General features: G+C 38.8%; 1 protein-coding gene across 1 annotated transcript; it reads right to left on the minus strand.

Moving 5' to 3' along the window:
- Positions 1 to 1,240: 1,240 nt before the first annotated feature.
- Positions 1,241 to 13,973, minus strand: LOC133547316 (zinc finger protein 771-like). Its single transcript, XM_061893046.1, has 6 exons — positions 13,916 to 13,973; positions 12,187 to 12,418; positions 11,856 to 11,970; positions 9,490 to 9,672; positions 7,017 to 7,085; positions 1,241 to 4,925 (listed from the first exon to the last, which is right to left on the minus strand). Exons 2-6 carry the CDS (start codon positions 12,334 to 12,336, stop codon positions 4,072 to 4,074), a joined length of 1,371 nt encoding a protein of 456 aa, XP_061749030.1. The 5' UTR covers positions 12,337 to 12,418; positions 13,916 to 13,973; the 3' UTR covers positions 1,241 to 4,071.
- Positions 13,974 to 14,194: the final 221 nt, after the last annotated feature.

Consider the following 14,194-nt stretch of genomic DNA (forward strand, 5'->3'; position numbering starts at 1 on the left):
TACCTAGGAGTCTTGTTCACAGGTGGGGAAAAGTGGATCGTGAGATCGACAGGCGGATCGGTGCGGCGTCTTCAGTAATGCGGATGTTGTATCGATCCGTTGTGGTGAAGAAAGAGCTGAGCCGGAAGGCAAAGCTCTCAATTTACCGGTCGATCTACGTTCCCATCTTCACCTATGGTCATGAGCTTTGGGTCATGACCGAAAGGATAAGATCACGGGTACAAGCGGCCCAAAGGAGTTTCCTCCGCCGTGTGGCGGGGCTCTCCCTTAGAGATAGGGTGAGAAGCTCTGTCATCCGAGAGGGACTCAAAGTAAAGCCGCTGCTCCTTCACATCGAGAGGAGCCAGATGAGGTGGTTCGGGCATCTGGTCAGGATGCCACCCGAACGCCTCCCTAGGGAGGTGTTTAGGGCACGTCCAGCTGGCAGGAGGGCAAGGGGAAGACCCAGGACACGTTGGGAAGACTATGTCTCCCGGCTGGCCTGGGAACGCCTTGGGATCCCCCGGGAAGAGCTAGACGAAGTGGCTGGAGAGAGGGAAGTCTGGGCTTCCCTGCTTAGGCTGCTGCCCCCGCGACCCGACCTCGGATAAGCGGAAGATGATGGATGGATGATGGATGGACGAACCTTTCATCCTCGCTCAAACTAATGGGGAAATTTTTGTTTTCTCGGTCCAAATAGCTGTTTTTGTTGGAGGCTCCCATTAAAATCATTGTGAGGATGTGAAGAGCCATCAACATGTGACGTCATCGTCTGCGACTTCCGGTAGTGGCAAGGCTTTTCTGTTAGCAAGCAAAAGTTGCGAACTTTATCGTGGATGTTCTCTACTAAATCCTTTCAGCAAAAATATGGCAATATCGCGAAATGATCAAGTATGACACATCGTTTGGATAAGAAAATCTCATTTCAGTAGGCCTTTATATATATATATATATATATATATATATATATATATATATAAAATCCTCCATATTGGCAGCCATAGTGATTCATTTATTCAGCAGAGCAATACCACTTGGATCTGACAAAAAAGTTAACACAAATGCTGTCTTCCTCGCTGATAAAACATGATAGCAACATGCATCTGCTAGCTCACGATCGCCCCCACTTCTCAATGTGGCGAGTTGGAGTACTACAAGAGGCACTCTAATACAGTGCTTACATCTGTATTTTGATAATGATGATGATGATGATGATGATGATGTATCTGTTCAAGTCAACAAATGGATCCACAAGGGACAACAACACTTTCCACAGACTACACACACATCATAAACATCAATCTTAGAAGCATACAACAATATATTTGAAAAAGACTTTAGAGTTGAAAGTGATTGATGTGAGGTGAAATAAGTACAAATGCAGCAATAAAAACAAGCAACTCCAGTCACGAGTGCTCTAAAGTTCAGTGATGTGTTGCTAACTTCAGCCTTTTTCTTCTTTGTTGATGTTTTGCTGTAGTTAACATCCATGATGTAACAATGCTGCTAATCTACTAGAGTCCACATTTTGTTAAATATTTTATTCATTCATACTTTTAATTGGATAATAACATCAATAAAAATACATAGGAAGAAAATGTGTGAAAAAAAACCCCAAGTGAAAATAAAGATGTCCTCTCTTTAACAATGAGAAAATCAAATAAATTAGTAGCTACATACATGATATTCAATACATGCACACAACTTAAAAAGTAACTCCAGGATAACATATAACAGTAGAAGATGAGAAGCACTACATACAACATCAAATATACATTCATATTAAAGGGGGACATTATCACAATTTCAGAAGAGTTAAAACCAACAAAAATCAGTTCCCAGTGGCTTATTTTATTTTTCGAAGTTTTTTTCAAAATTTTACCAATCATGGAATATCCCAAAAAAAGGCTTTAAAGTGCCTGATTTTCGCTATCTGTAAATCCACCGTCCATTTTCCTGTGATGTCACATAGTGATGCCAATACAATCAAACATGGCGGACAGACCAGCAAGATATAGCGACATTAGCTCGGATTCAGATTCGGATTTCGGCGGCTTAAGCGATTCAACAGATTACGCATGTATTGAAACGGAGGGTTGGAGTGTGGAGGCAGATAGCGAAAACGAAATTGAAGAAGAAACTGAAGCTTTTGAGTGAATAGCTATTGAAGCTATTCGGCGATTGCCTTCTAACCAAAGAGTGCATCTTTTGACCACTGGAGCAACTTAAATCCGTCGATTGGTAAGTGTTTGTTTGGCATTAAATGTGGGTGGAGGGAAAGGCTGGATGCAAATATAGCTACAAATGTACATAGAGCTAGCCTAAATAGCATGTTAGCATCGATTAACTGGCAGTCATGCCGCGACCAAATATGTCTGATTAGCACATAAGTCAATAACATCAACAAAACTCACCTCTGTGATTTCGTTGACTTTATCGTTGGAAATGCATCTGCTTTGAGTGTCGCAAGATATCCATACATCTCTGAGCCATGTCTGTCGTAGCATCGCCAGTAAAATGTGCAGACCAAACGAGGGACTTTCGCATCTTTTGACACTGGAGCAACATAAATCCGTCGATTGGTATGTGTTTGTTTGGCATCAAATGTGGGTGGAGGGAAAGGCTGGATGCAAATATAGCTACAAATGTACATACAGCTAGCCTACATAGCATTTTAGCATCGGTTAGCATGCCGTGCTAATCGATGCAGACTCCACGCAAATCAACTTGAATCCGTCCCTGATCGTGTTGTTACACCCTCTGACAACACACCGACAAGGCAGAATGTCTCCAAGGTACGGAAAACAGTCGAAAAAACGGAAAATAACTGAGCTGATATGACTCAGTGTTTGCAATGTGTTTGAAAAAATTGCGGCTTGACTCCCTATGTGACATCACAAAGAATAATAGAAAGGCGTTTAATTCGCCAAAGTTCACCCATTTAGAGTTCGAAAATCGGTTAAGAAAATATATGGTCTTTTTTTCAAGGTATATATTGACGCTTACATAGGTTTGATGATAATGTTCCCCTTTAAGCGATTCAACAGATATCGCATGTATTGAAACGGATGGTTGGAGTGTGGAAGCAGATAGCAAAAATGAAATTCAAGAAGAAACTGAAGCTATTGAGCAAATAGCTATTGAAGCTATTCGGCGATCGCCTTCTAACCAAAGATTGCATCTTTTGACCACTGGAGCAACTTAAATATGTCGATTGGTAAGTGTTTGTTTTGCATTAAATGTGGGTGGAGGGAAAGGCTGGATGCAAATATAGCTACAAATGTACATACAACTAGCCTAAATAGCATGTTAGCATCGATTAGCTGGTAGTCATGCCGTGTACAAATATGTCTGATTAGCACATAAGTCAATAACATCAACAAAACTCACCGTTGTGATTTCGTTGACTTTATCGTTGGAAATGCATCTGCTTTGAGTGTTGCAGGATATCCACACATCTCTGTGCCATGTCTGTCGTAGCATCGGCGGTAAAATGTGCAGAACAAACAAGGGACTTTCGCATCTTTTGACAATGGTGCAACTTGAATCTGTCGATTGGTATGTGTTTGTTTGGCCTTAAATGTGGGTGGAGGGAAAGGCTGGATGCAAATGTAGGTGTAAATGAGGCATAGCGATGCGATATGTACCTACAGCTAGCCTAAATAGCATGTTAGCATGACGTTCTAATCAATGCACATTCCAACTTGAATCCATCCCTGATCGTGTTGTTACACCCTCAGACAACCCATCGACGATTCATGATGTCTCCAAGGTACGGAAAACAGTCGAAAAAACGGAAAATAACAGAGCTGTTTTGACTTGTGTGTGTAATGTGTTTGAGGAAATGGCGGATTGCTTCCCATTGTGATGTCACGGGTGAAAGGTCATCGCTCCGACAGCGAACAATTGAGAGGTGTTTAAATCGCCAAATTCGCCCTTTTAGAGTTCGGAAATCGGTTAAAAAACATGTGGTCTTTCTTCTGCAACATCAAGGTATATATTGACGCTTACATAGGTCTGGTAATAATGTTCCCCTTTAAACATGCTGTGGTATTAGAGTACATTTAGCACAATCACTGTTTATAAGTGTTTTTAAATCCCTGCAGCTTCCATGACTGTTACACACTTGTGTTTACTGACCTGATACTTATACCTGAACCTTTTATCACACACAGTGCAACTCAACGGGTTCTCTCCAGTGTGTGTTCTCATGTGTTTGGTCATGTATTGCTTTCTGGAGAAACTCTTCTTACAAATAGAGCAAGTAACAGGTTTCTCTCCAGTATGTGTTCTCATGTGTGTGGACATGACAAGCTTTGTGGAGAAACTCTTCTTACAAACAGAGCAAGTAAAAGGTTTCTCTCCAGTGTGTGTTCTCATGTGTGTGGTCATGTCAAGCTTTCTGGAGAAACTCTTCTTACAAACAGAGCAAGTAAAAGGTTTCTCTCCAGTATGTATCCTCATGTGTATTGTAATATAACTCTTGTGTCTAAATGATTTCCCACATTCAGAGCAGTCAAAGTGTTTGTTGTTAGTGTGATGTCTCGTATCACCTTTGGAGTCATTTTTACTCTCCAAAGGTTGTTGGATGTGGTCACTGTGATCAGAAGAGTGTGACATCATGTGGTCCATGTCTGACAGAGGAGCAAAGATGCTGTCTGGTTCTGACTTTATATCTTCACAATGCTCTCCATCAGCTTCTGTGATGTGTTGACTTACAAGCTCCGCCCCTCTGTTCTCCTCACTTTGACTGTGATGAAGCTGTAAGGACTGAGCTTCATCTTCATCATTATCCTCCACCAACCTTTGAAGCTGCTTCCACAGTTCCTCCTCTTCCTCTTTAATGTGGGAGGGGGCCTGTAGCTCCTTCTGTCCCACACTGGAGCTCCACTCCTGCTGCTTGGAGGGAATCTCTTCATGACTCTCTGCTGACACCTGCTGGACGTCTGCAGAACATACAACACAAATGAGGTGTTACTGTATAGAAGTTTGCAGTATTCAAACTATTCACATGTGAGCTAGGCCAAATAGACAGTGATGGGCAAGCGACCTGGAAAATGTAGTAAGCTGAGCTACAAGTTACTCCCAATTAAATGTAGCTAAGCTATCCTCAGAGAATTGTAGCAAGCTAACCTACACGCTACACTGCAAAAGTAGCTTGCCACATCAAAGCTACATTTAACAGCATTTCTATCTATTGGCCCACATGTATAATATCAGTGTTAATGTAACTGAGAGTGTACACATGGACCCAGTGAGAGAACTACATGTCTTCAACTCATCACTGAGCTTGTTCCACCATTTAACTCCTAAAACTGAAATACATTTGTATTTTGTATTCCTTCTTACTTTACCTATTTCAAAAATCAATATCCCCGTAAATGATAGTTTTCTTTTCTTAATTGAAATAACCTAAAAATACAAGCTGGAAGACTGTTGCTTTACTCGAAATATAATTTCCAAGGTTTTTAAAAACACAATATCTGAAAATTTTGACACATTAGAACTCATAAATAATGGATTTGTATGTCCATAGTAGCACGCTTTGTGTATTATTCTGATGACCCTTTTTTGAAGTTGAATAATTGGGTCTATATTTGTTTTATAAACATTTCCCCAAACTTCAACACAATATGTTAAATGTGGAAAAACAATAGAATAATATAACATATGCAGACATGTCTTATTCAGCATGTTTTACTTTATAAAGAGTAGCAATGGATTTGGATTGGTTTCCCTTTACCGTATTTTTCGAATTACAGGTCGCTCCGGAGAATAAATCGCACCAGCCGAAAATGCATAATAAAGAAGGAAAAAAAACATCTAGGTCGCACCGGAGAATAAGTCGCATTTTTTGGGGACATTTATTTGATAAAATCCAACACCAAGAATAGACATTAGATAGGCAATTTAAAATAAATAAAGAATAGTGAACAACAGGCTGAATAAGTGTAGGTTATATGAGGCATAAATAACCAACTGAGAAGGTGCGTGCTATGTTAACCTAACATATTATGCTAAGAGTCATTCAAATAACTATAACTTATAGAACACGCTATACATTTACCAAACAATCTGTCATTCCAAATTGCTAAATCTGATGAAATCTACTTAGTCGGTGTCGCTTCTAAACAACGCTGCCAAGTCCAAAGTAGACAATGTGCCGCTTCATCTTCTATCGGTACGTCTAGGCACTTATGTGAATAAGATCAATATTTTTTGATATTTTACAGTAATGTGTTAATAATTTCACACATAAGTCCCTCCAGAGTATAAGTCGCACCCCAAGCCAAACTATGAAAAATAAATGTGATTTTTTTAATCCGAAACATTGCACATTTGCACACGCTCCCAGTGTGTGGACGACACAGCAGTAAGTGACAAGCATGAACGCCAAACTCATTCCTAACCATTTTTATTCAATATAATTATCCGTCCATTTTTTACGGCTTGTCCCTTTCGGGGGCGCAGGGGCCTATCTCAGTTAGTCATTGTGAAAAAAAAATGGACATTTAAAAATATGTATACGTTCTGTTAAAGGCCTACTGAAAGCCACTACTAGCCACCACGCAGTCTGATAGTTTATATATCAATGATGAAATATTAACATTGCAACACATGCCAATACGGCCTTTTTAGTTTACTAAATTGCAATTTTAAATTTCCCGGGAGTTTCGTCTTGAAAACGTTGTGTTACGATGACGTGTACGCAAGACATCACGGGTTTTTAGGAAGTATGAGCGCTGCACACACACACAGCTAAAAGTCGTCTGCTTTAACGGCATAATTACACAGTATTTTGGAGATCTGTGTTGCTGAATCTTTTGCAATTTGTTCAATTAATATTGGAGGAGTCAAAGTAGAAAGATGGAGTTGGGAAGTTTTAGCCACACAAACACACAGTGACTCCTTGTTTAAAATTCCTGGAGGTGAAACTTTCCTATGGATCAGAGCGCGGTCAAGCCAACATGAATCACGACGGAATGTCAACCAGCAGGTTTCGGTGAGAAAATTGTGGTAAAAACGTCGCTTCTTACCGGAGAAAAGCTGAGCTTGTGCTGTCCATAGCTGCCGTCGACTCCCCTCAGATATTGGCGTCAACACACCTGTGGACACACACCTCCGACTATCAGGTACTATTAAACTCACTAAAACACTAGCAACACAATAGAAAGATAAGGGATTTCCCAGAATTAACCTAGTAAATGTGTCTAAAAACATGAGAATCCGTCCCAATGCAGTCGCGTTTTTCATTTTTAACTTGTTTTTTTGTTTTGTTTGTTTTTTGTAGAAGTCAATAGCCTCAAACACAAATCTTTCATCCTCGCTCAAATTAATGGGGAAATTGTCGTTTTCTCGGTCCGAATCGAAGTTTTGTTGGAAGCTCCCATTAAAAACAATGTGAATATGTGAGGAGCCATCAACATGTGACGTCATCGTCTACGACTTCCTGTAAAGGCAGGGCTTTTCTGTTAGCACCGAACGTTGCGAACTTTATCGTGGATGTTCTCTACTAAATCCTTTCAGCAAAAATATGGCAATATCGCGAAATGATCAAGTATGACACATAGAATGGACCTGCTGTCCCCGTTTACATAAGAAAATCTCATTTCAGTAGGCCTTTAAACCACTAATAATAAACCAAACAATTAAACAAGGCAACTAGGTAAAGAATCTGGGTATTATCTTCCACCCAACTCTCTCCTTTGAGTCACACATGAAGAGCGTTACTAAAACGACCTTCTTTCATCTACGTAATATCGCTAAAATTTGCTCCAAATTGTCCACTAACGACGCCGAGATCATTATCCATGCGTTTGTTACGTCTCGTCTCGTCTCGATTACTGTAACGTATTATTTTGGGGTCTCCCCATGTCTAGCATTAAAAGATTACAGTTGGTACAAAATGCGGCTGCTAGACTTTTGACAAGAACAAGAAAGTTTGATCATATTACGCCTGTACTGTATATACCTTTATATACATATATACATACATATATACCTATACTGTATATACCTTTATATACATACATATATACCTATACTGTATATACCTTTATATACATATATACATACATATATACCTATACTGTATATACCTTTATATACATATATACATACATATATACCTGTACTGGCTCACCTGCACTGGCTTCCTGTGCACTTAAGATGTGACTTTAAGGTTTTACTACTTACCTATAAAATACTACACAGTCTAGCTCCATCCTATCTTTCCGATTGTATTGTACCATATGTCCCGGCAAGAAATCTGCCTTCAAAGGACTCCGGCTTATTAGTGATTCCCAGAGCCCAAAAAAAGTCTGCGGGCTATAGAGCATTTTCCATTGGGGCTCCAGTACTCTGGAATGCCCTCCCGGTAACAGTTCGAGATGCTACCTCAGTAGAAGGATTTAAGTCTCATCTTAAAACTCATTTGTATACTCTAGCCTTTAAATAGATCCCCTTTTAGACCAGTTGATCTGCCGTTTCTTTTCTTTTCGTTTTCTCCTCTGCCCCCCACTCCATTGATTGATTGATTGTGCCTACAAAGAACTTAAAAAGCATCCAAACACCTCCATTAAGGTTTTATGTACATGCAGTAGGTATATATGTCATTTAGTAACAGGCACATTTTTAAAAAGATGGAATATTTACATATTTTAGCTTATTAGCGCATTACTTTCAAAAAAGCATCACTACATTTGCTTTTTTTTTTTTTAACATCACTGAATATTACACACTGCAGACTTCATGAGAGCCAACCTACTTTCTAAAACACCACTTACTGTACAAGGTCTGCTGTCACTATGACGCAGACTGATAGACTCTTGTTATATTCTCGTTTGGATGGAGAAAGACTCATAATCGTCGCACGATATGGGGGGTGAAGCCAAGCACCTATTCGGGCCTCAACTGGCTTTCAAAAGGGTAACAACTTGTCAGAGTATGTCCTCATCCTTCTACTATCCAGGTGAGAGGCACGATTCATGATCTGGAATAATCTTTCACCAGCACCGAGGCAAGGAAGGAGCTCACCAGCCGGTGATGTCAACATAGACACACAAGCTATAAATAGTTTGTTTGCGTTAGCACTCATAATAACAATATCACTAATACTTGGTTGGTATCCAAACCTCAAAATGCAAATGTAGTATTGTTGGTGCTTTTTGGATGGTTATAGAGGACCTCTCATTGGCTCCATTGCATGTAGACTTTTATTTACATTTATGAGTTAGAATGTGCTGTATGTATATATATATATATATATATATATATATATATATATATATATATATAGTCATGTCGTTTATAATGATTGTGAACAATAAAAAACATTTCTCCAAAAACTGCAGTTTTTCTCTAAATTCCAGTGATTATATTCAAGACTTAAAGTGTATGAGCATGAAGTGATGAAGCCTACTTGGATGAGAGGACAAAGGTCTTGTAAGACAAAGTGAAGAGTCCAGTTGTGATGGATTGAATGCCCTGAGAATAAAATGTTGTGCTTACTTGGACTGTGATGAAGCTGTGAGGACTCAGGTGGTTTGTCTTCATGCTCTTCAGTCTTCACAGAGACAACAGTCAGTGGAAACTTGCTGACATCAGCCTCCTCCTGCCCTACAGGACACTCTCCCTCCTGACTCATCCACACTTCCTCCTCTACCTCTATGATGTGAGGGGGCTGCTGGACGTCTGTTGGGTAAATAAGTAAATAAGATAAAGAGAGTATAGAAATAGTTTTGAACTGACACTGTTAACACAATGACATTATTTGTGTTCTTTTGTGTGTTGTGTTAAAAGTGTGTAGCAAAACAACCAATAAAAACACAGAAATACCTATTTGTTTCCTAAAACTATTCAAAAGTGGTACAGTGAGTACAAACAACAGACTTGGAAATTTGATGAGGGGCAATTTGAAAAGGTTTTATAAGTACGAGGCAGCATTGATTGGGTCACTGAGGTAAAGTGTGTAAATATTTTATTCTCTATACGGTCTATTACACCTAATCTTTATCTCTAAACTTAACCATAATATTATAATGACATTGTCATTACCATAATTTCAATATCATGGAAATAAAAAAAAACCTAATACCAAAATCACTAAAAAAAACATTCATGGTATGTTTTTGTTATCATGCAAAATACGTTTTGGTGGTCATTTTGTTGGCTGGGCCAAAAGGAACTTTTACCAAAAGCATGTTTTAATATGTGCTGTTTCATGGAGTATCTTCATCAACAATTCCACTTTAGGAATTGGAGACCATCTACAACACGCTGAAGGAAAGTCAGTCACCTTTATGTTCTTTTAATAAATCAAGTGTTGACTACTTTGGTTATTGAAAATAAATGTTTACTTTCACTTATTGATGCATGTAAGTGAAAATCAGGAAGCGAAATTATTAGATTTGTTTACAGTATAAAATGTATTTGGTGAGTGTGTGAGTTTAGTGTAAACATGTTGATACAGGTTTACTTCTTGGGGACTGGAACAGATATGTCCTGAAAGGATGCACCCATTTTTAAAACCTTCACTAAGCTGTGCCACCAACATTGTCTCACTTAGCTCATTAAGCACACTACCAGGGTGAGTGAGTCCTTTTAAACCTTCATAGACCTCCTTGTTACTTCTGACCAGTCTCAGATCACCACAAGTGGAACTACTGCATGAGGCTTAAGTGATCACTCCATCATTTTCTATACCCATAAAGAACATAGAACCGAGGCTAACGGTCACAAAACAAGCGAAGTTAGAATCCTCAAGACCTAGACTAGCAAGGCTTTCAATGACAAACTGCCAAAATAAGACTCTCCCCGGTACTTGCAAGTACACAGGTCTGTGGGTCAATTCCTAATCCTAACCTCAGAAAAGTAGATAACTTCACAGTCAAAGTGGGTGACAATATTATAACAAACAAAAATGAGATTACCTATCTTGGCTGCATCGTAGAGACTAATCTCTCCAGTGAAAACATTACTACTAAATTAGTCAAAGAATCGACCAACGAGTTCTGTTCTTACTAGTTTTGTCCCGATACCAATATTTTGGTACCGGGACCTGTACCAAAATGTATTTCGATAATTTTCTAAATAAAAGTGACCACAAAAAGCTGCATTATTGGCTTTAACAAAAAAATCTTAGGGTACATTAAACATATGTTTCTTATTGCAAGTTTATCCTTAAATAAAATAGTCAACATACAAGACAACTTGTCTTTTAGTAGTAAGTAAACAAACAAAAGCTCCTAATGTATTCTGCTCACATATGCAGCAACATATTGTGTCATTTATATTCTATTATTTTGTCAAAATTACAAAGGACAAGTGATAGAAAATTTATTATGAATCTACTTGTTCATTTACTGTTAATATCTGCTTATTTTCTGTTTCGACATGTTCCATCTACACTTTAATAATCACTTATTCTTCTGTAGTTGGGATACTTTACATTAGTTTTGGATGATACCACAAATATGGGTATCAATCTGATACCAGGTATACATGATCATACATTGGTCATATTCAAGTGTTCATGTGTCCAGAGACATATTTTCTTAGTTTATAAACATACATTTTTTTTTTTTTAAATGAAAGAAGATGTTGTGATGCCTAAAAATATTGATGTACTCATAGAAGTAGTACTTTTTAGAGGTGGTATAGTACCCAATATGATTAATTAGTATCGTGGTACTATACTAATACCAGTATACCGTACAACCCTAGTTCTTACATAGTAGGATCACCCCGCTGGTGGGTAGAAATACCTGGACACCTGTGAAATATAAATTGATCATTGCGATAAGTATTTTACTTGTACTATTTGCCATCTCCAGTATCATGAGTATTCCACAGCGTACTCGAACATTAAATGTTACCTTTAGACTTCACATCAGGGTATATCTGAACTCCAATATGCGCTCTTGAAAAAGTTTGATAATCATCCTCTTCAGTCGAATGTTGATAAGAGTTCGAAAACATGTCCTGTAACACCTGTAACAAAATAATGGGGAGACTTCACTCAGGTTAACCATACCCAAATAGACACAAAATACTGCATTACACAAGACTACCCGAATGTACTCGAATGATTGAAAAAAATTAATGCTTTTAAGCTAAATTATTGGTAAACACAGTACATGCATATTAATTTACGTAAAACCGTGAGTAATCAAAGTTTTCATCAATTAATATATTCTGTAGACATACCCTCATCCGCTCTCTTTTCCTGAAAGCTGTTCCGTCCAGTTTTGGAGTTGATGTCGGCAGGCCAGGGAAACTAGGGCCCATATTCTTCACTTGATCATCTTCGGTAGAAGCGGTGTGAGCCAAGACATCAAGGGGGTTTAGCTCGCTCATCTGCCGGAACAAACTGCTTGCCGTGCTATCGAGGTCCTTTGTCCCTGAATAGCTCACACACTTCGGCACGTTCAATGGGGGTCTGGCGGCAGATTTATTTGACTTTATAGTTGGAAATGCATCTGCTTTGAGTGTCAGTGGATATCCAAACATTCTTGCCATCTCTGTCGTAGCATAGCTGTCGTCGGTAAAGTGTGCGGAACAAACCACTGACCATTTCGTCGGCTTTCCCCACACCCTCGTATTTTGAACAAATTTCGTCCAATTTCTTGCCACTTTGGCATCTTTGGGCCAGTGGTGCAACTTGAATCCCTCCCTGTTAGTGTTGTTACACCCTCCGACAACACACCGACGAGGCATTATGTCTCCAAGGTACGGAAAACTGTCGAAGAAATGGAAAATAACAGCTGATTTGACTCGGTGTTTGTAATGCGATTGAGAAAATTGCAGATTGATTCCCTCTATTATTGACTCCGAGAGCGAATAATAAAAAGGCGTTTAATTCAGCAAAATTCACCCATCTAGAGTTTGGAAATCGGTTAAAAAAATGTATGGTCTTTTTTCTGCAACCTCAAGGTACATATTGATGCTTACATAGGTGTGGTGATAATGTTCCCCTTTAAGACTCTAACACAAGCACTCATTTAACTTCACTTTGACTACGGAGTTCATGTTTGGTACCTTGACGCCTTAAAAGCCCTGAAAAACCAACTCTAGACAGCCCAAAACCAAATGATTGGGCTTCTACTCAACCGTCCATCTCGGGCTCACCTTTCAGCCAACCATTTCCTTAACATGGGGAGGCTCTTGGTGGCCGACAGAGTACATCTTCTTGCAGTTGGTCTGGTGTACAAGATACACCATACCACTAAAATACCCATGTACCTGTCTAGATACTTCAAAATATATTCACCATTATAACACCAAAGGTAGTTGTAAAAATCACATTCAACCCAGATTTCACTCAATAAAAGGTTCTAATTTGTTTGCCTGCTATACCACCAATATGTGGAAGTCCTTATCCAAAAGAAAATATACAGGTTGCGGCTACTTATAACTAAGAATATACATAGCCTTTTATCTATTTGAAATTATATTTTCATTTATTTTCCTGCAGTATTTTTGTACTTTAAATGCTACTTTCTACATAGTACTGTATGAGTTCCTCCTCATACTTTGCTATGGTTCTTTGGCACATTTTCACACAATCACAACACTTTACTCACACTTACCATGAATTGATTAACGTGGACCCAGACTTAAACAAGTTGAAAAACGTATTCGGGTGTTACCATTTAGTGGTCAATTGTACGGAATATGTACTGTACTGTGCAATCTACTAATAAAAGTATCAATCAATCAATCACTTGATCTCTACTTAGCGATGTGTTGATAGCGTCCGCGTCTCTTTGTTAGCAGCTAACAAGCTAAGCTAACTAGCGAGCTAAGCTAACTAACAAGCAAAGATAGCACCAGAAGCGGCACAGTGCATCTAGCACTTTATCCTTAAATAAAGAATCAAAGATGTATTTTATAAGACAAAAATATTTCAAACTGGAGAACAAATAATAGGACTGACTTATTAGCGTCTTTCTCCTTCGATGTTCTCTTTCTGATGTCTTCTGTTTTCCCCGGAAGCTGGGAATGACGTCACAGCCGAGTGGACGAAGAGGTAGCTCTATATAAGATATTGCCTGCTGTCACTGTTACCATGCTTTTATAACCTGTAATATTTATTTGAAATACAACGTGATGTAAAAGAGTGTCTTGTTTTTCAAAAATAAATTCAAAGTATATCAAACAAAGCTTTAATGTTGGGGTTCAGTGGCGCCCCCCTGCGACATTTATTGCAATGACA

Source organism: Nerophis ophidion, unplaced genomic scaffold (genome assembly GCF_033978795.1).
Source record: "Nerophis ophidion isolate RoL-2023_Sa unplaced genomic scaffold, RoL_Noph_v1.0 HiC_scaffold_87, whole genome shotgun sequence".
Classification (NCBI taxonomy): domain Eukaryota; kingdom Metazoa; phylum Chordata; class Actinopteri; order Syngnathiformes; family Syngnathidae; genus Nerophis; species Nerophis ophidion.

Coding starts and splice junctions, on each gene's coding strand:
- LOC133547316 (XM_061893046.1), bottom strand. CDS start 12,336: ATGAGCGAGCTAAACCCCCTTGATGTCTTGGCTCACACCGCTTCTACC. Junction 9,673..11,855: donor CCCTGATGTGAAGTCTAAAG/GTAACATTTAAT, acceptor TTTACCCAACAG/ACGTCCAGCAGCCCCCTCAC. Junction 7,086..9,489: donor ACAGCTTCATCACAGTCCAA/GTAAGCACAACA, acceptor GTGTGTCCACAG/GTGTGTTGACGCCAATATCT.